Source organism: Sus scrofa, chromosome 15, assembly GCF_054392235.1.
Source record: "Sus scrofa isolate SSC_HxYL_T2T_F1_AM1 chromosome 15, Sscrofa_HxYL_maternal_Yorkshire_Landrace_v2.0, whole genome shotgun sequence".
NCBI lineage: Eukaryota > Metazoa > Chordata > Mammalia > Artiodactyla > Suidae > Sus > Sus scrofa.
In genome coordinates, this window is record NC_139397.1 from 123,068,107 (window position 1) to 123,090,329 (window position 22,223).

Consider the following 22,223-nt stretch of genomic DNA (forward strand, 5'->3'; position numbering starts at 1 on the left):
TTTAATCCCAATACAGTGTCAGCCTACATCCAGTGCTTAGGATAATGTGTGACAGAATAAATGCGTAATAAATATTTTTAAAATAAATACATGAGTGAAAGAAGAAAGCAAGCAAGCTAGTCTTCCATGAAGCTGTTTCATATAACTTCTTTGTAGAAAGGAACAGGAACAGGTGTTTTAAGCAAACTTATAATTCATGAAAATCTAAATTTACATAAAGGGTATGTTGAAAGGTGATTTTTCCACTTTACAAAAAGATCCATCATAAGATTCTTTAAACAATCTTCCCAGGTACATGGGAAGTACAATTTTATTGATTAAAACCATATGTTTTATGAATTCCTCAGGAAAATATCTTTTATATAAAGCAAGTTTGACCTATAAGCAGTTTCCTTAAGGCCCCTAGCCCAAAATGGCCAACTCTCAAATTTCCTAGGTAATAGATAATGGGAGGCCTGGAATGCAGTGGATATTTGAAACCCTAGAAGGCAAAGCAGTGATTTCAGCTATTTAAGGTCCACATGACTTTTCTCACAAAAATAGCTAATGGGGAGATGAGTCGATATATTTGAATCTCCCCAACTCCTCTCTGTGTGTCAGTGAAAGTAAAAATGGCTGTGAAATGACCCCCAACAAGGCTGCTGTGAAAGGAGAACAAGGGCTTGTAAAGTCCACTAAATTGATGCTTTTCTCCCAGCTCCACCACACCACCACTACCACCACTGATAATTAAGTTGTCTGATTGCAAAACTGGAAAAAATTCAGTGAGTTAATAAATAAAAGGCAATTAACTTCTTCAAGTCTCCCATTTCCTCATCCTAACAATGTGGCAGCCCTTTTGAAGATTATTGTCTTATAATTCCTAAACCCACCCAGACTTTACAAAATAAGGTAATTGGTGACTAGTCTCTGTCTAATGAAATAAATCTCACATCTATTTCTGCCCTTCTTACTGGAAACTGTAATAAATGATCGGGAATTTTTATTTTATTATTTTATTTTATTTTACTTATTTTTATTTTTCATGATTTTTATTTTTTTCCATTATAACTGGTTTACAGTATTCTGTCAGTTTTCCACTGTACAGCATGGTGACCCAGGGACCCATACATGTATACATTCTTTTTTTCTCACATTATCATGCTCCATTGTAAGTGACCAGACATAGTTTCAGAAATAAAAGCAAAAATAAACCAATGGGACCTAATCAAACTGACAAGCTTTTGCACAGCAAAGGAAACCAAAAAGAAAACAAAAAGACAGCTTATAGAATGGGAGAAAGTAGTTTCAAAGGATGCAACTCACAAAGGCTTAATCTCTAAAATATACAAATAACTTATATAACTCAACAGCCAAAAAGCCAACCACCCAATGGAAAAATGGACAAAAAAAGACCTGAATAGACATTTCTCAAAGGAAGATATACAGACGGCCAACAAGCACATGTAAAAATGTTCAACAACCCTGATTATTAGAGAAATGCAAATCAAAACTACCATGAGATACCACCTCACACCAGTCAGAATGGCCATCACTAATAAGTCCACAAATAGCAAATGCTGGAGGGCATGTGGAGAAAAGGGAAGCCTCCTGCACTGTTGGTGGGAATGTAAGCTGGTACAAGCACTATGGAGAACAGTAAGGAGGTAACTTAGAAAACTATACATAGAATTGCCATATGACCCAGCTATCCCACTCTTGGGCATTTATCCAGACAAAACTTTCCTTGAAATAGACACATGCACCCACATGTTCATTGCGGTTCTATTCACAATAGCCAAGACATGGAAACAACCCAAATGTCCATCAACAGACGATTGGATTAGGACGATATGGTATATATACACAATGGAATACTACTCAGCCATAAAAAAGGACATAATGCCATTTGCAGCGACATGGATGGAACCAGAGACTCTCATACTGAGTGAAGTAAGTCGGAAAGAGAAAGACAAATACCATATGATATCACTTATATCTGGAATCTAATAGGAGGCACAAATGAACCTTTCCCCATAAAAGAAACTCATGGACTTGGAGAACAGACTTGTGGTTGCCTGGCGGGAGGGGGAGGGAGTGGGGTGGATGAGGTGCTTGATCAGAAATTTTAAATTAAAACATAATATTTATGGAATTGGTTGATTTAACTTTGTTGATGGTTCTTGCTTAGAAGGTTTTGTTGATGGTTCTTGCTTAGAAGGAAATGCCCCACAGAATTTACTTAAACCTTTTTCTTATCAAACATATCCCCACTCTAATGGGAAGCACAGTAAGCTATTCTCAAACTGTAGTACAAGTAACTATTTTAGCTGCTGGAACAAAAAACAATGTACTGGTTGTGATAATAAAGATAGTATATAGGTTAGTGTATAGGTTAGTTTTACCCCTCAAATGTAAGACTACTAGTGTGTAGGTTAGTTTTACCCTTCAAATGTAAGACTACTTTCATCTCAGAAAATCTGAAACCGCCAAATTTAGAAAAAAATATTTGGGTCATGGAGAAAAAACAAGCCGAAAATCTATGAAGAGCTTGGCAACACTTTTACCTTCATCAGCTTCTTCAGGCATTATTTTACTTTCACTACACAATTTTGATTTTTTTTCTTCACTATTACTATATTTGGTGACATTTTGAGGGAAACATTTTTCTAAGTGATATGCTAAGGTATTAACTTCTCACATAAAGGAATTTAAAGTAATAGTGTTGATCTCTAAGACTCTTTCACATGAGTCTGAAAATCTAGAGAATGTATGCATGGAAACACATTATTTAAACATCTCCTGCTTTGTGGGTTAAAGAGAGATCTTGAATATATTTACAAATCTGAATTATTTGAAAGTTAATGTCCTTATATTTGGGTTATATTTTTTCTTTCGTTCTTATTTACTCCTATGAATGGTTTCAGGTCATTTCTTTAGTGAGAAAGAAGAATTGATGGAGAAAGGGAGGCAGGAAAGAGAAAGAGACCTAAATAAATCAATAAATAAATAAAATCCTGGGGATGGTGAAGTTAAAACTGATGGTCAATCAACCAAGATCCCCAGACTAGACTAGATTACAGCAAAAGAACTGCAGTTGGAGCAGAGACAGATGGAGAAGTGGCCATGGGGAGAGAGGAAGTTCATGAGAGAGAATTTGCTAATTGAAATCATAATGGAAAGATACATAGAAGAGTCAAGGCCTGGAAAGGCTTCTGAAGGAAGCAGGATGCAGTCTGTCCTGCATAACACCAAGACTCGATATTAGCAGTGTCCTCGTCCACGTGTGATACTCAGAGCTGTCCCTTAACCAACAACCTTTGCTTTGGATTGAAATACGATCCAGAAAGAGACAAATATATTAGGCCATTTATATGAAATTCTGAAGAAGACAGGAGTCTCTTACAAGTTTATAATTCAGGTCCTCAGGAGATTCTGACTCACTATTTGTATACTGGGAGGCTGGGGGGCAAGGATACGAGTGGGGGTGGGAGGCAGTCAATGGAGTATGTGTAGTTTGAAAAATGTCCTCAGGTTGGATAGATGGAAGAATGGATGGGTACATAGATACATAGATAGGATGAATAAGCTAAAGATGTTGATACACATTTAGTTAAAACGTGAGGCCATTTTATAAGAAGCAAGGGATATGTGGGATTTCCTTAGGTTTAAGAAAGATCTTTACGTTAACTGAAGACTATGCATAATTGAGTATCTTTTTCTTTTTTCTTGGTTATCAGCAGAGCATCAAGTCACTTTCTTTTTTCTTATGTATTAATACCGAGATTATGGGGGAATGCTTGCAAAGAAAATATCTAATGGGAAAAATGCCTATCATTTAAGACTATGTCCTACTAAGAATTAATTGCAGCTTTAAAAAAAAAATCTCAAATATGTTCTAAGTTGTGTCTGATAAGCCCAAGCTCCCAATCCCTCCCACTCCCTCCCCCTCCCATCAGGCAGCCACAAGTCTCTTCTCCAAGTCCATGATTTTCTTTTCTGAGGAGACGTTCATTTGTGCTGGATATTAGATTCCAGTTATAAGTGATATCATATGGTATTTGTCTTTGTCTTTCTGACTCATTTCACTCAGTATGAGATTCTCTAGTTCTATCCATGTTGCTGCAAATGGCATTATGTCATTCTTTTTTATGGCTGAGTAGTATTCCATTGTGTATATATACCACATCTTCCGAATCCAATCATCTGTTGATGTTTAATTGTCCCAAAAGTGCTAAGGAAATAGTGTTCTTTTAAAGTATCACAGATGCAGGGAATCCTTGTGTACTGGCCTTTGGAATGCAAATCGGTACAGTCACAATGGAAGAAAACCATATGGAGTTTCCTCAAAAAATTAAAACTCAAACTATCACATAATCCAGCAATCCCACTTCTGGGTATATATCCATAGGAGTTGAAATATGAATCTCACAGAGTTATCTGCACTCGTAAGTTCCTTGCAGCATTATTCATAATATCCAAAAATATGTAAACAACCTAAGTGTCCATCAATAGATGAATGGATAAAGATGTGTGTGTGTGTGTGTGTGTGTGTGTGTGTGTATTATAGAATATTTTTCAGCTGTGAGAAAGAGGGAACTACTGCCATTTGTGACAACTTGGAAGAATTTTTGCTAGGAATCTTTCTATGAATCTCTATGCTAAGTGAAATAAGTCAGAGAAAGACAAATAACTACACGATGTCACTTATATGTGGAATCTAAAAAAGATAAACTCAGAGAAACAAGTAGAATGGTAGTTACCAGGGATTAGGAGGTGGAAAAGTGTTGCCCAAGGGGTAAAAACTTTTAAATAGAAGATGAACAGATTTGGGAATCTAATGTGTAGCATGGTGATTATAGTTTATAATACTGAATGATGTACTTGAATGTTGCTAAAAGAGTAGATCTTAAATGTTCTCACCACAAAAAAAGAAATGGTAACTACATGACAGGATAGAGGTAATTCTTTTTTAACTTATAAATGTATCAAATCAAAACATTGTACATTTAAATTTATACAACATTATATTTCAATTATATCTCAATAAAGCTGGAGGAAAAAACAATAAAATTACCACTGTGTCTGGTTAACTACACCTATGCAGAGCACCAAGGAGCTCTCAGAGCATAGTGACCCAGAGCTGATTTAGGAGGCCTAAGACTACATGGGAGACTGAATGTGGCCTACAGGAAAATGCACAGTGTAGGAGAGGACCCAAGTTATAATCCCAGCCCTGCCCTGAACTTGTTGAGTGGTCTTGGTGAAGACCCAAAACCTCTCAGAGCTCTTGGTTCTTCATTTGTAAGTTGAGAATATTGAACTAGGTGTTTGGTAAAGTCCCTTGAAGCACTGTCAGTACATAATCCCATGAGTTTAATCTTCAATGTCAATGCCACCTGGAGCTCTGGAGGCCTTTTTAGGAGGGCAATTTTTACCTATATGTTAATGACAGCCTTTCTGTTCTTAAATCTCTACTGAATTAATGGTTTGAAACTTATAGTCTTTAATCACATGGTTTTGTGTAGACTGCACAATCAGTAGATGAATAGAAAAAAGGAAAGACAGAAAAGAGAAAAGGAAGGGGACTTCAGTAGCTGTACTATTTTTCTGTTCTCAGTATCTTCTTTTACTTCCATTTTTTTCTTAGAATAAAGAATTATGATTTAATGAAGTCATCTTATAAATATTTTCAGTTTGTCACAAAATGAACGTGATTATGGTTAACAACCATCTTCTCCATGTTTCAGTAGATTTGGGAAGAAGAAAGATGATAAGGGTGGAAAGGCTGAGCAGAAAGGCCCCCTGAAGCGTGGTGGCCTGAGAGAGGAGGAGCTGGAAAAAATGAAAGAAGAACGTGAGCGGTGAGTAGAAATGCTGAGCCCCTTCTTTTATTTTTGTGCATGGTCTGTGTTTAATTTGGTTATTGCACCAGTCAACTGGAAAAATCCTATTTTAAGAAGCAGAAAGGTTGACTGGTACAAAAGGAGAGATACCTGATATAAATGGAATCTGCCTTTCTGGGGAATTTTCATTATATTTTGAGAAGACGTTAACTTCATGTTTTTATTATGTCAGTAGTTATAATTCCATAGTATGCTACCCCCAGTTTTGACTATATCAATGCATATGTTCCCTATGGTTTAAACAAGGAGTTTTTGTTTTGTTTTGTTTTTTTTATAAAAAGTTCATTTGGATATTGATATTTAGAACTATGGAATTTCCATAGTCTGTTTCTAATTTTTGTCAAGCTGTTGTATGCTTTCTTAATTTTATTCTGCTAAACCCATTTGGATACTGTAATTTGAGAAGTACATGCCCTTCATTTTTAAAAAGCCAGTGTCTTTTATTAGGCCATCAGCAGGTTGCAAAGTATGTTGCCCATCTGTTAAAGGGCCGGTTTCATTTATTGAAATAATGACAGTTTGTAAGGACTGAAATCTCCTGTTTGAGGAGCTTTAATGTTCCATTTGGACAAGAGGTCCTTCACCTATCTTTTGATGTTACCTCTGTCACTTATCCCAAGTAGAGTCTGATTTTGAAACATGTAATTGAATATTCATATTTCTCCTGAAAATTCTTTACCTTCACAACTATAGGAGGCTTGGAGAAAGACAGATTTTAAGTCTTTTAAGTCTTTAAGTATTTGATCTTGATCATATATGAAGACAAATTTGTCAAACTTTTTCCTTGTTCTTTAGTAATAGCCATTCTTAATAGTTTTTTAAAAGTCAGTTCTTGAACTTATTTTAATACTTGAAGGTGTATACTAAGAAAATCATATTTATTCATTGTGTTTTCTAGCACAGAGTAAGCTATGAGTATCTACTGTTAACCTTTGCCCCATCTTGTAGTCTATTCCTGTTGAGAAGGCTGACTTTATCAATAGTAAGGAAAAATAACCTATTTAGTCCTTTCTCATTTTTGAGAGGTTGATAAACTCACTTCCAGGGTCAGTGGAGCAGGTAAAGGAAATCAAGTGCTTTCCATTGTTGTTGACTATTCACCTGTCAGACTTGCCCTAAAGAGAAGGAAGATGAATTCTCCATCATAGCCTGAGATTCAGTAATCCTCTAATGTAAAATGTAATTCAGGCTAAGATTTTAATGCATATATTGGCAAAGACATCTATGCAGTGAGTTCACATCATAGATCTTTGCTGCTTCCCTGAGTTGCCTTACCGAGGCACCACATTCTTGCCTCATCTTTTAGGAAATTGAGCTGTTTGCTAGAATGCAAACGTCACGTTTTTTTTTTTTTATGCAGTTCAATACTTGCTTGGGGTTGGGAGGTTTCCTCTTAGTAGCTAGGCAACTCTGTGCCAGCTAGAAAATTGATAACTCATAAAATAAGGGGGGTTGTCTTTAAGCAAGAGTTCATTTCCTTTCTGGTTTTGCCTTTAGGAAGCAGGTGCCTGAGGGAGTTTTGTTCTTAAAAGCAGGACTATAAATTCAGTTCACCTGGTTATATAGGCTTCAGGTCCAATATTCTTAAAATATGTCTGGTCAAAATACTGAAAGAACTATACTCAAGCCTCCACTTAGGCCACTTCCCACACATGAACATGTAAAACACATCTGATATGGGTTTCCTAGAGACAACATTGTCTCAATCATGTATGAGGGGAAGAAGTAGGAGAAGTTGATTTTATGGTTGGGTGCTAGAGAATTAATGACCAAGGGCATTTCAACAGCTCAGGGGTGAAGTACATAGAAGGTGGAGGTGAAGACTGAACATTTGGCATTGCTCCCAACTCTGGCTTCCCATTTCTTTGCTCTCCATCATCCATAGGAAACCAATTCACAACCCTTAAAGAACTCAGCAAATGCATCACTCTTCATGGCCTGGCCATGGGGCGAAAAATAGAATAAAATAGGAAATAATGTATACAGGTTCACAAAGTTGCCTTGTTTCTAATACATTTGGAATTTGTTACCTCAGGATGGTTCAAGCCATCCATTTGCTCACTGTCTCTTCCTAGCTGTCACAGATATAATAGTTTTTCTATTCCTTTTACAAATACTTTAAAGCGCTAAAAAATATATATGCTGTGTATTGCTGAAGCCAACTTTTACCAATTAATGAAAGACAATCATTAAGCTTTTGAGAATTTTGTGAGCTGTTTGTTAAACCTTTAGTAGCTTGAAATTGGTTGTGGTGGGAATACTTACACCACAGAAATTGGCAAGTGATGGTAAATTGGGTTTGTTTTTTTCAAAGAGCCAGTTTACTAACACACCACTGAGGGTGCATATCATTTCTATTTAGTATATAACCAAGAAGAAATTATCAAAAATAGAAGAAAAAAAAATACTTATCCAAATCAAACCACATGACTTCTTACAGATAGCTGTTTCTCAAAGTATGGCCTGTGGGCCCCTGCGTCAGAAAAAATCACCTTGGGGGTTTGTTAAAAAATTAAAATTCCCATGTCTCCACACAAGACTTGCAGAGTCAGAATCTTGGGAGTTAGAGTTCCGGAATCTGTGTTTAATAGGTACACCCAACGTGATTCTTCAGCATTCTAAAGTCTGAGAACTACTGAGTTTGAGGGACAGGCTTTGGCTGGACCATTAGATTAAACTATTCTCATTCCATGAAAAATGATATATGGATTTTTTCCCCAAGCGAGTTGAAAAACCCAGTCTAAAAATATTGCCATTTTTCTCATATACCCTCTCTGAAGCCTCCTACCTTACTTGCATACTTTTTGCAAACAAAAGAGAAATTCTTGCCAGTGCTCAATCACCTAAGGGAATATGGATTACTTTCCACACAACCCTGCCCCCATGCACACAAAACTTACAAAGACAGTAAGTTTGTAAGAACATTTTTGGAAACATAAAAAGTGTAAATAAGATTGTTAAAATCACGCATAATTTCACCATAATTCCATAACCACTATTAATATTTTATGATCATTTTCCCATATGTATTTTATTTGAATACTTGGCAATCACACTGCATATATCTTACTTCTCTCAAAACATTGTATTGTGAGAATTTCTTCATGTCATTAATGTTTTGAAAATATGTTGTTTTGCTGACTGCCTAGTATTCTATGAGATCAATACATCATAATTTATTTTTCTTCTATTGTCTTCAAAGACATAGTCTGTTGCCACTTTTCACCATTCCAAATAAACCTGACAAGCATCCAAGTACAAAAGTGATTATAGATTACTTCTTGTCATATAATCTGAAGGTTCCTTGTAACTGTTTTACCCAAGGGTTAATCTAATCTTCACTCTAAATTTTAGGGTTGTATCATTCCTCTCCATTCCTCTCATTATTTTTCTTATGATTTCCATATCTCATTTTAATTTGCCTACAAATCTGATTTCTGATGTGAGACTCTTTTGGTGACACATATATGAATATCTTATTCATAGCTAAAACTATGAAAAGGTCAAAAAAGCCACACCTGGTAGACTGAGCTATTAGATTAGATTGCAGGAATGCAAGAGTCCAGAACAGTGGTTCTCAGTTTTAGGGAGGAGGAGTGGAGGGGGGAAATTTGCTTCCCAAGGAACATTTGGCTATTTCTAGAGACATTTTTGATTGTCGAAATGTTGGAGGGGGTGTGGGGAATGAGTTGCTACAGCCATGTACTGGGTAGAAGCCAAGGATGTGGCTAACTATCCTACAATGCACAAGACAGTCCCCATCCTCAAGCAATGACTTATCCAACCCAAACTGTCAGTAGTGTGAAGGTTGAAAACTCCTGTCCTAATCTCTGGACTTTACAAAGAGTAAGGGTGCTCTCCTGGACATCAGAATTGCATTGTCTTGCAATGTCCTGTGGCTAATGCAGAGAGATATACACCAGATCACATAACCCTAGAAGGTTGATTAGTTGTTTGAGATTGCTAATGAATAGTCCATCAATATAAATTTGCAAGAAAAAAGTTTTTCTCAAAAATTTATTTTTAATGCTGGCCTGCTGAGCATTGGCATCAGCGATGGTGCCTGGTGATCATATTTTGAATTCCAAGAAGCTGCAGGGGTTGATAATGTATCCAAGGACAGAATCATCTGGAACAATGGGCTGAATCCAACATAAAGAACTTAATAGGAATAAATGTAAAGACTTGCTTTTAGCTCCAAAAAATGAACTGTTCAAACACAGGATGTGGAAGGTTTGACTTAATACCATATATATGAAAAATTTGCCTGATGGTTTTAGTTGAGGGTAAGCTTAGCGTGAGTCAACATGAGGATATGCCTGCCAGAAACTTAATCCTGTCCTAGGCTGCATTGCTGGCAGTTCATGTACAAAGACGAAGGAAGAAACAATAATTTCTATTTTACACTGCTCAGAACACACCTGGCATATCTGATGCCCCTCTCACACACAGAAAATGGCAGCATTAAATCCATGTCTTTGGAAAAATGTGGTAGGACTTGGGAATGCATAGCCTGCAGAGTTAAGACTTAGTTTATTTCACACAATTAAAGAACATTAACTTCTGAAGGGAATTAGATGTGTTTTATAGCATTTGTTCTCTTTCCATCCTTTCTCTGTCAACTAATTCATCCATTCATTTATTTTCTGGAAGATACTAATACAGACTTATTTTAAGAGTAGCCTTTAGCTTATTAGAGGGGAAAACATCTTGACAAATTAGAGTGCCTCACACAGCGATGAGTTTGTTGACACTGGAAATGTCTAATAAGAAGCCGATGATTACATTGGGAAAGGATTAGTGCATCAGGAAATAATTGGACTAGAAGATGTTTCATAAACTTCAATCACTGTTATATTATCTTCATTACCTTACTTATGTCTGTATATATTCTACTGAGTAAAAAGTTATATAAACCGAAAACAATGTGAGTTAATATAATTAAATACATCAAGCCACATACCATGAAGTCACCTCGTATGTCATTAATGCTGCATTTGTCCTTAGATGATCTCTACAGTATTTCCCAGATTTAGGGTCTGAGAAACATATAAATATCTGAATATAGTAGTAGTAGCATTTGCTTTAAACTCCCTAGAGGGGCCTTACTTGAACTGGCTGTGGCATTGGTTCATGGTAGTGTATGCAGTATTCTTAGCTAAATGTATGAGCCCAAGTTTCTTGCTCATAATTGCGCATTAGAATTTTCTTAGTCTCATATTTGATTTCCTGAGTTGATCACGTGTCCCCTCCCGACACAAGTCAAATAGTCCCTGGCAGTAAAGCCCTGTTTTAAATAAACTCATCATTTTGTTCATGCTTCAGTGAGATTGGCCATAATAAAACATTAGTTCCAAATGCTTATATCCATTGCTAGAAGGATGAATCCAATATTATATTCAATGATTATTTCTCCTAGAATTTTTTATCAAGCTAAATTAAATTAGCATTTTCTAAACATTCAGATTATGTAAATTAGTATGGTGAGCTGAAAGCAAGAGATTGTTTTAACAAGTCAGTAAACCATGTATTTTTTCTGTTGTTTAATGCTAAGACTTTATATGTGTAACCTTCTACAAAATGTGAAATTAACCAGGTTCTTGGACCTATAAAGTATCAAACAACAGGCATGCTGTAGTTGTATTGTTAAGGCATTCTCAAAAGTCAGATGGGGATTGGTTAAAGAAAATTGTGTTCTTATCCTTTGTTTAAGATTTTTTACTGGGGGAAAAGTCTCCAGTGACCAAAAGCTGTCATCCATTAAAGTCACATATTACTAATCCTAAAATGAAATTTCACTAAATGAAACGTCAAGTTGGGGAAGGGTGGAGTTTAATAACATATGGGTTTGCATTCTAAGATCTGCCGTTACTCTTATACCCCTCAGAGTTTATTTTGCAAGGAAGCTCATGTGCTATATTGATGAAACATTTCTATAGGTCTTATGAGAATCTTAGTAGGATAAATGTGGAGATGGGGCAGGGGGGAAGAGGCAACCTCTTTAGCTTCAGCTTTGAGAGGTATGAGAGCATATGGCTCTTGTTTTCAGCAACTGGCCTGGACAGAATGCCTAAGTGAGAGTGAAGCTAAGATTTAAGAAAGTTAATCGGTTTCAGTGTCTGAATTCAAGGTTCTTAGTTTTCTTTCCTTTAGGAAATGTTCCAAGAACGGCAGAGGCTTCTCCTTTGCCTTATCAGCTGAGCTCCTTGTGGCCTGTTCCCTTAGTTTAAATCAATACATGTGTTTTTGATATTTGGCAAACCAAGATTTAATTATGCAGCTGCAAGTTCCCCACATAAACGAAATGCATCTTAGAGAAATAAAAACATTCAGAAACCATTTAGAGTTTGAAAATACAAGTGGGTGAAAATCTATTCCCAACCTCTCAGCATTTTATTTAATTATGGGAGATTTTTATGTTACTGGAAATTGAAATGAGAACCAGAATAAGGCTAGAGTTTATCCAGCATTTGTGCATACTGAACAATGAAGATGCTTATTGTATTCTAAGAGAAAAAAAGGAAATTAAATTTTGAATTAATATTTTAGTTGTAAGCTATGTAAGTATTATACTTCTGAATACATAGAGCAGCAAATGAATTGATAGGATTTTGTCATTATTGTATCCTAAAAAGAGCGCATATTTATTAAAGGAACCAGAAGGTTGATTTCTTTAATTTGCCAAGAGATTCTCTATAATTAATTATTTACTGAACTTAAACTTTGGCACTATTTAAACTGTTGAAAACACCCATGTTTTGGCATGGTTACATACAAATGATTAATTCAGCATGGTTTTACTCCTCACTGAATATCCTGTGTTTTGCAGTAGAATTTGCTAGGTCCTGTGGTGTGGGCAAAATAAAATGTTGGAATGATTCCCAGTTTTAATAGTCCCAATTTATTATTACCACTGAACCCTGATCAGATCACGGACTGGATTAGATCCCAGTTTTTCAAAATGCCCCAATTTATGGTTCCCTTCGAATCCTGATAAAAATGTGTATTTGAATAAGGCTTTGGTTGGCTAAAAGAGATCCAGTTAATTACTTTTAGATTCCTATTAGATCATCACTGCATGGAAGTTATGAAAAATATTGCTAGATGGTGTTTCTCAGGACAAGGTCATGCTCTCATTTTATGCTGACAGAAGGAAGCTATCAGATTTCTGTTTTTTTTCATAGAAGTAACCATCTCAGTAAATGAAAAGAGATTTGCCGTGTCCCAGTAATTACTACTGATGCTTGTGTTAGGGTAAGGATAGCTTTTTTTCCTAGAATAAGAATTGAAAACAGAGAGAGAGAGAGAGAGAGAGAGAGAGAGAGAGAGAGAGAGGGCATAATGGCCAAACCCCCACCACCCCACTTTCAAAATTTATCTCGTATTTAGAGAAAGGAGGGAGCGAAATATGGTGGGGGAGGGGGATGCAGGTGACTTTAATATCTGTACATTTATTTGATCTTCATAACACCTATCTTCTCAGAAATGCTTATGGTCACCAGCAAAACTTGGCACATGACTGTATTCCTGGAGACAAGTGATGGGAACACCTACATCCTAATGCCATGCCAGCATCTTTTATGAGCCAAAATCCTTTTATGGAACTTGAATCAATGTTAGAAGTGCTGTATTAGCAACTACTTGTCAGCCGAGGCGGATTAATACATAAAATGAGTCACTTGACTGGCAAGCTTTCCAATAGTCGTTTAGACAAACTTCTAAGATTAAAGTACAGCAGCTCTTTTAAAAAGTGTTTTAAAAGGATGCTCTTATATTCAAATACCCTGGAGTGACATATTATTGTATCCAATTGTAGTGCTACTGAAGTACATTCGGAAAAGGAATTATATGAAACTACCCCCCAGTGATCCCACAAACATGTGTAGAATATCTTATCTGATAAAAACTTGGAAAGAAATTCTAAATGCTGTTGATCTGGATATTTGGTTTTTAATATACACACAAAAATAGATTCAGTATAACCAACTGACTCTGATAATTCCCTGGATTTTATGCCAGTCATAGGTACAGATATATTTGGTTCAGTGGAGGTTGCGTACAGCAGAGGCAGAATTGGAGAACATTTTTCTACGAAAGCTTTAGGCAACTATAACTATGGAGGGAGCCTTTGGGGACTAGAACTTAGCAATGAGAGTCCAATACCCGTTTTTATCAATTGTTTTCATGCCTTTGGATAAACAACTTTTAAGGATGGATTTATTTATTTATTTATTTTGGTCTTTTTAAGGCTGTACCTGTGACATATGGAAGTTCCCAGGCTAGGGGTCAAATCGAAGCTGTAGCTACTGGTCTACGCCACAGTATTGCTGTGATCCCAGCCACGTCTTCGACCTACACCACAGCTCCTGGCAACGCCGGATCCTTAACCCACTGAACGAGGCCAGGGATAGACCTTGCAGCCTCATGGATACCAGTCTGTGTAGGTACTGCTGAGCCGCAGCAGAATTCAGAGGATGTGTTCCTCAAATCCCTGTTTTTATTGCCTTGAATTGAAATGGCACTTATAATTCTTTAAGGCCTCAATCGTATACATTTTGTCTGGATAAGATGCTTTTTAACTGCTAAGTTCTTTCAAAGAAGAAAATTTGAATAAATAAAAGTTAAAAGAATCCAGAATATTTGCTGTGGAGCTGGTCAATGTACAAATACGCTTTGTTTGCTAAAGGTGCTCTAAAATATGTGGACAAATGGAACTTTTGTAAATCAAATGGCATTTTCTAGAATTACTAGAGTGTCTCGTTTTAATTTCTTATTTGGGCATATGCTGTATTATATCCTGTTTTGTAAAACATCCATGATGACACATCCATTCGGGAGGCCGAGTAAGTTAGGTCAGCAAATTCTGCAAGTTGAAAGGATACTGAACCTGTTGTCTTCCAGATCTGCTTTTTTCCTTTCAATTCCCTTTTTTTTTATTTGTTTGTTTGTTTTTAGGCCAGTATATGGAAGTTCCCAGGCTAGGGGTCAAATCTGAGCTATAGTTGCTGGCCTACATCACAGCCACAGCAATGCCAGATCTGAGCCACATCTGTGATCTGCACCACAGCTCATGGCAAGGCAGGATCCTTGACCCACAGAGTGAGGCCAGGGACTGAATCCACATCCTCATGGATACTAATCAGATTCATTTCTGCTGCCCCACAACAGGAACTCCCTCAATCCTTTTTTTGTTTTTAAGTAATATTTATTTCTTAAAAGTTAACCTGTGCATACTAGGTAACTGAAAAACAAAAGCACGTAGGAAGCAAAAATCAAAGTTACTCATAATCAAGCAGTTTACAGTTTGATATGTCCTTTTATGTTGTGAGCCACACGGGAAGTCCTGATATGTCCTTTTAGATCTCGTTTGTGTAGGTACACAACACCATTTTATGTAATAAACACCCATTTTATATAATTAAGATTATACAGTTATGTATCATGCTTTTTCACACATCATGAACATTTACCATTTCAAAGTGCCAAAGCCACATGAGTATTTTATTTTGATAACAAAGAAGATGCTACACCGACTCGATCTGGAAGGAAAAATATATATATAATCCTGCCTTCTAGCCAACAAAAATTTCACAAAAGACAAAAATAGCAACAGGCCTGAAAATAAAGATACTGGTAGCATTTAGATCATAACCATAGGTCTATATGTATGTTTTTATAAAGTACCTATGTTCATTGCGGACAAGGTTTATTCTTTGTCTTGCAACATCTAGGCTTTTTAGATGTTCTGAGGTGACAACACATGATAAACAGTAGAGTTAGTGAATTAACCAATTTGCAAATATCTTTGTGATCATTGATATAAAAGCAGCATCTTGAGGATAGAAGTATTAAAACAGTCTCAGATGTGTAATGTCACAACTTGCTCATTAAGTTGGCAGCAGAGGAGTAGAAGGAAGTGTGAAGGGAGGGGTGTATGAAGATGTGTTCAGATTTATGTTTTGATGATAACCATTAATGGGTGTGTATCTCTTCTGGTGTACCATAGAAGTGCGTTATTATGTAATTCAGTGGAAACGGACCTCCTTGCAAATACTCTATAATAGTTTAGATTGGATAACGAATCCTCTTAGAAGCATTATACTTTGTGTACTCTGTTGCTTTATGTGTCATTTTTAATTGAATATCAAGGAAATGTCATACTTTAACCCTCTTATATTCTTTACCCAGAAATCTTCACCTAGGTGTGATATACAAACATCAAACTTTGAATAATACCTCTTTTTCCAAATTTCCTTGGCAGTTTTTTATATCAGTGGATTTTCAACTGGGAGTGGTTTCCCCCTCCCCCAGAGGGACGTTTTGACAACATCTGAAGACATTTTTAATTATCACACCAGGGCGGGGGTGGGGGGGGGGGTCCTGGAATCTAGTAGGTAGAGAGCAAGGATATTTCTCGCCACCCTACAGTGTGGAGGACAAGCCCCTACAAGAGTTACCCAGCCCAAAATGTCAGTTGTGCCAAAGTTGACAAGTTTTGGATAAATAGATAATTAGATAACCTAGATATAGGTAGAAATATGCTACCAATATTCAGTATGTCTATGGTTGGGCCTGAGGAGATGTATTTTAAAACTATTTCCCAGGTGTTGTTTATAGCTATGTTTGAGGCCAACTTGCCTGGGTGGTGGCCGAGGGGAGGCATGTAGCCAAGAAGAAAGATTACAAGACCCAGGAGTGGGTCAGACCTGGGTTAAAGACCTAACTCTGCATGAACACCCTGTCAAGCTACTTAACTGCTTCAGGCCTCTGTGTTCTCATCTGTTAAATGAGAAGTTGGTCTTCACAGACTGCTGTGAAGAGCTTTATTTATGAAGAAAGCACCTAGTTCCCTCTGGGTGCTCAGGGTTATTTTCTGACCAGCCATGGGGATTAAAGGCCCCAGGTAATCTGTTTAGTATCCTTTGGGAGCCCAGAAAGCTCTGAGACACACCATCTGTGAAAGTCGCTGAATTGGATACTGTCAGGATGAAGAAGGCCAACTTGAACGCAGACTTTGCCCAGCTGGGAGTCATGCCAGATACTGCCATTCAGGAAGCTTCTCCTGATTTCTTCTCAAGCACCAGTTGGAAGTTGTTCTGGAAGCCCAGTGAGCTTGGCTCAAGAGGGCAGCACAGTAGTGAGGGGAGTGCTGGCTGTCACCAGTGCTTGGCAGTCCCGGGAACAAATTCAGGGAGGAAGGATACCAATGGCATGGGTGACTGCCAGCCTCTCGAGTTCACGGGGTATGTGACTGCAGAAAACACTTGTAACCACGGTCATTAAATTCACAACATCCTCACATTTGCATTTCTGTTAAACGTATTACATTGATGGAGGATACCTCTGGTTGGCTAATGTTTCGAGTTTGGTCTTTGCTGGAGGTGGAATGAAAGTATCCTTTTCTTCCTTGTCCCTTGTCTCCCACCCACCTGTCCTTGCTCTGTAGTTTTAATTACTTTGCATTGCATCTGAATTGATGTCCAAGAGACCCTGACTCCTCTCCCAGGCTCAGCCTCCGGCCTCCTCCTGCTTTGTGGCTTTTGTTTGATCTTAGGATTGAAAGTTAAAGAGTTGAAGTGGTTTGGGCTAGGGCACGAAAGTCTGCTTTTCTAAGAGGTCATTTAAAAGGGTTTTTTTAAAAAATAGCAACAGCAATAACAGTTGGCTGTTTAGATGGAAGCTAAGTATTCACATTCTTGGAGGAATTTAAACAAATAATTTGTGAAATCATGATTTATTGAAGAAGAGATTGTTACATATAGGAAGTTGGAAAAAGTGAATCAGTAATAGTAGCTTATATTAAAGTCATTCCTCACTCCAAACTTTCAGTGGTTCTCTTTGCCTACTAGATACAATGCAAACTCTTTAATGTCTTTGACCATAACCTAGCTTTCCGGATCGTAATTTCCACTCCTGGTCTATGTGACCATGTGCCCAGCCAATCTGAAATGTTCACTCTTTTTGAGATTACTCTATCACTTTCTAATCTCTGTGCCATTCCTAGTACCATTTTCTTGGCCTGGAACTCCCTCCGGTCTCAGTAGGTCTGAATAGAAATTCTTCATAATCCCACTTCTTCCATTATGCCTTCCCAAACTACCAAAGTTGGAAGAAAATTCTTCCACTAAATAACCTGGGTCAAGTGACTTACTTTTGCTAATCTTCATTTTCTTTAGTACCAAATGGGTATATAACCACCGTAACATGATGATCTTGTTGTGGGGACTAATTGAGACCCTGAGGTGCAGCATTCAGAATAGTGCCAGGCTAGAGATGGTCCATAAATGACAAACTTGCCATTTTTCTTAGAGACTATGTTTATGTGATAGAGAAAGAGCATTAATGTGGAACATTGTTGGGTCTGAAGTCTGATTCTTCTGTGTACTAGCTGTGTGATTGTGCCTGTTTTGCTGAAACCTTCTGAGCCTCAGCTCATTAACTGGGAAAAAAATTTATGGAGAAATAATATCTAGCTTCAGAGTTCCTATGAAGTCTACATAAGATGAAATGCTTAAAGCATCTAGAGTAGTGCTTGACACAGGGTAGATACACATTGTTATTATTATTGATGTCATTTTGCTGCATTGAATTGTAGATGTTTGTGGTTACAAACATGCCTTCTCTCATGACTAGCTTGTAATTTCCTTAAGGCGAAGACCATGTCACAATTATATTTCTCTTTCTCTCAGCATCTAATACAGTATGTTTTATAGAGTGGGCACTCAATATGCAGTTGTTGAATAGTGGGTGAATGACTGCAGGAACAAGTAGAAAGCTGCACTGATTTTAATTTTATTTTTCAAGTGAATAATTGCTAGAGTGGAACCAAGAGGCAGAATTGGCTAAATCAATGGTTGACAAAGCTCTAGAGTTTAGAAAATTAAAACTTTCCCCTGGGCTGTGAAATGGTGTCCAGAAGCATGAGGTCATTTGTAACTGGTAGGAGAATAGTCATGGAAGCACAGTGACCAGCCCACTGGGACTATTGATACTTGTTTCCCTGTCACTGACCCAGATCCCGAGAGACAAGACCTTAAAGTAAATGAAATTCATTCATTTCACAAACAAATGGAAATGCCCTGAACCTAAAGAGGTTTTTGTTTGTTCCTTTGTTTTTTTAAAAGGGCTTTTGCCCCCATTCTCTTCCATTGGCTTGAATTTAACCAGTTGAAATTATTTTTAAGTACCACTCATTCCAACCTTTTAAAATGAAAGATGTGCCTTTTGAGGGAAAAGAGACTTGCTTGTATAGATGAGGCACACTGTCCTTGGCTTCTTCTCCATCAAAGAAGGATCTTTTTTTCTGGCTACATGTTGAGTTGATTCAATCAGAATTCACAGTGCAGATTATATTTCAGGGGGCAAGCATAAAAACTATAATGGAATTGGAGGATCGGGAAAAGTAGCAACAGCCATTTGTAATATTCCAGATGCCATATAGCTACTCTCTTATGGAGGCAGTGTTACTAAAATCCTACTCTGTAATTAGGACTCCACAGTTCCATTAAATTAGAGTCTTTGTCTTATAAGATAATTCCTTATTATACACTCTCCTGCAATTTCATGTCTTTCCTTCTTGTCTAGATTCTAATTCTCCTGAGGCATAGATTGTAACTTCTACTCTCATTGCCTTACATCTCAGCAGAGAGAAGATATTTAGTACTGTCCTGGTTAAAACTATAAAATGCTATCAGATTTAATATGTTACTTAGGTAATTTTAAAAACGTGTAAACTAATAATCCGTGGAAAATCATTGATAACTATGTATTAAAATATCTTGCCTAAAGTTCTTGCATTTTTGAAACCATAGTGCTCTGTTTTAAAATCATTCTGATTATAAGAGTAAGTACTAGTTTTAAATAATAAAAAAAAAAGGCGTAGAAAAGGAGTCACTTAGACAAATCATTTTTAAAAAATAGTAGCGAACTCTATTATTGACAGTTATCAACAGCTAATTAAAAATTCTATTAGTGAAGATGTAAGAAGTGGCACATTTCCAATTCAGATTGGCACTGAGAACATAGACATAATTGATATTTGTTCAATAATCTTAAAGTGTTTCACAGTCTCTAATAGAAGTTGTGATAGCCAGAGAAAGTTTCAAGTGCTAAAAAAAAATACGTATTCCAGGCACTTGTAGATATTTTCAAGTCAATGTGTCTTTGCAAAAATATAACATTTTATATCAGCATCAAAGGATATTTTAGAGGGTTGATTTTGTTTAAAAAAATCACTGAGTCAAGAAAATGCGTAGTGTAATTCATATGTTTTTAATCTTGTTATAGTGGATGTAGTAAGAAAGCCAAAAGAGAATAATTTACAAGTTGGACTTTTAAACTTCAGAGCTGCATTTTGTAACGGTCACATAAATGAATGCATATTAAAAAAAATGCTGCCATGACCACTGAATATTCCACTTTGGAAAAACAAGATCATAGCTTTAACAAATGGTTCAGTATTACAGTTGGCTGCTTTTGGTATTATTAAACCCAAATTAAATATGTTCCTATATTTTCTTACCCAGAGGATTAAAAACTAGATATAGTAATTTTTCTAGTTTTTAACAATCAATTTTTCCCCAATAATTAGGTATTTACCTCTCCAATTTCAAAGGATGACAACTCTGACAAAGAAACATATGAAATGAACAGAACATTTTACAAAGTGTTAAGAAAAGGGACGTCAGCTCCTGAAGAAGCATAATTCTTTGTTACCAGCAAACAAAATTCAATGCCAAGAAAACTGGCATTATGCTAAAATATGCCTCAAATACATATATGACTTATGATAAAAGTGGATGCCTAATATGGATGACCAATTCATATCATCAAATGAAAACTATTCGGAGGAAATAAATGTACTCCACTGGGTTCGTCATGCTACCCTCATTGATCAATCTGAAATAACCTCCTGCAGATATCAATTACCATGGTTCACACTGCTGCAGCTTACATAAGCTTGGCTCTGTGTAAGTTCAAAGTGATTTTTTTAAGTTACGTAATAAACCAATATGGTGTGTGAACCAAGATAGAAATTTAAGTTTCCAAAGATACACTTAGAGGTTTTGCTTTGAAGCAGGAGAGAGGAACACAGTTTACTAAAAGCATGCCAATTAAAGAGGGGAAATTGAGGAAGATCTCCAAATATCACAAATTAAAAATGAAATGTGTAATATGTTTTTACAGCATTTCTGGAGCATTTGAAAACATACAAAACCGTGTAGACTTGTTTATGATTCTATTTACACATTCCTTTTTACATTGCCTTATAATCAGATAAGAAAAGAGTTTTTTTCATCTAAAGTAATATGAGAAACAATGTTGGGCATAGACTAAGGAGTGTTTATGTTTTGTTTATTTTTTAGTTGAAGTTTTATAATGTTAGTTTCTAGTGTACATCAGAGTGATTCAGTTACATGTATATATTTATATTCTTTTTCATGTTCTTTTCTATTACGGTTTATTACAGGATTTTTTTTTTCTTTTTTTTTTTTTAGGGCCGTGCCTGTGGCATATGGAAGTTCCCAGGCTAGGGGTCTAATTGGAGCTGTAGTTGCCTGCCTGTGCCATAACTCATGGCAGCACCAGATCCACAACCTGAGCAAGGCCAGGGATCGAACCCACATCCTCATGAAGACTAATCGGGTTCATTATCCCTGAGCCACAACAGGAACTCCCTATTACAGGATATTGAATAGAGTTCCCTATGCTATATAGTAGGACCTTGTTGTTTATTCAATTCTGTATATAATAGTTTGCATCTGCTAACCCCAAACTCCCATTCTGATGCTTCTCCACCCCTTCCCCCTTGGCAACCACAAGTCTGTTCTCTTTGTGAATCTCTTTCTGTTTCATAAAGGTCATTTGTGCTGTATTTTAGATTCTAGATATAAATAATTTGGTATGGTATTGGTCTTTCTCTTTCTGTCATACTTCACTTAGTGTGACAATCTCTAGGTCCATCCATGTTGCTGCAGATGGCATTGTTTCATTCTTTTATGGCTAATAGTGTCCCATTATATGTATGCGCCACATCTTCTTTATCCATTCATCTGTCAATGGATATTTGGGTTATTTCCATATCTTGGGTACTGTGAATAATGCTGCTGTGAACATAGGGATGCATGTGTCTTTTCAAATTACAGTTTTCCCCAGATAACGCTCCAGGATTGCTGGAGCATAAGGCAACTCTATTTTTAGTTTTTTAAGGAACCTCCATATTGTTTTCCACAGTGGCTGCACTAGTTTACATTCCCAACAGTGCAGGAGGGTTCCCTTTCCTCTACCTTCCTCCCCAGGATTTATTTGTAGAGCTGTTTTTTTGTTTGTTTGTTTTTT

At 36.7% G+C, this 22,223-nt stretch overlaps 1 protein-coding gene across 9 annotated transcripts in view; it reads left to right on the plus strand.

Moving 5' to 3' along the window:
• The window catches only part of PARD3B (par-3 family cell polarity regulator beta), a 1,028,888-nt gene that overhangs the window by 811,632 nt on the left and 195,033 nt on the right, over positions 1-22,223 (plus strand). For 5 of the 9 annotated variants that reach the window (XM_021075045.2, XM_084998491.1, XM_021075042.2 and 2 more), the window contains one exon: positions 5,730-5,843. In XM_021075045.2, coding sequence (XP_020930704.1) covers positions 5,730-5,843 — 114 coding nt within the window. The remainder of the gene's footprint in view (positions 1-5,729; positions 5,844-22,223) is intronic. The other 4 variants (XM_084998493.1, XM_021075046.2, XM_021075043.2 and 1 more) reach the window with 1 other exon arrangement.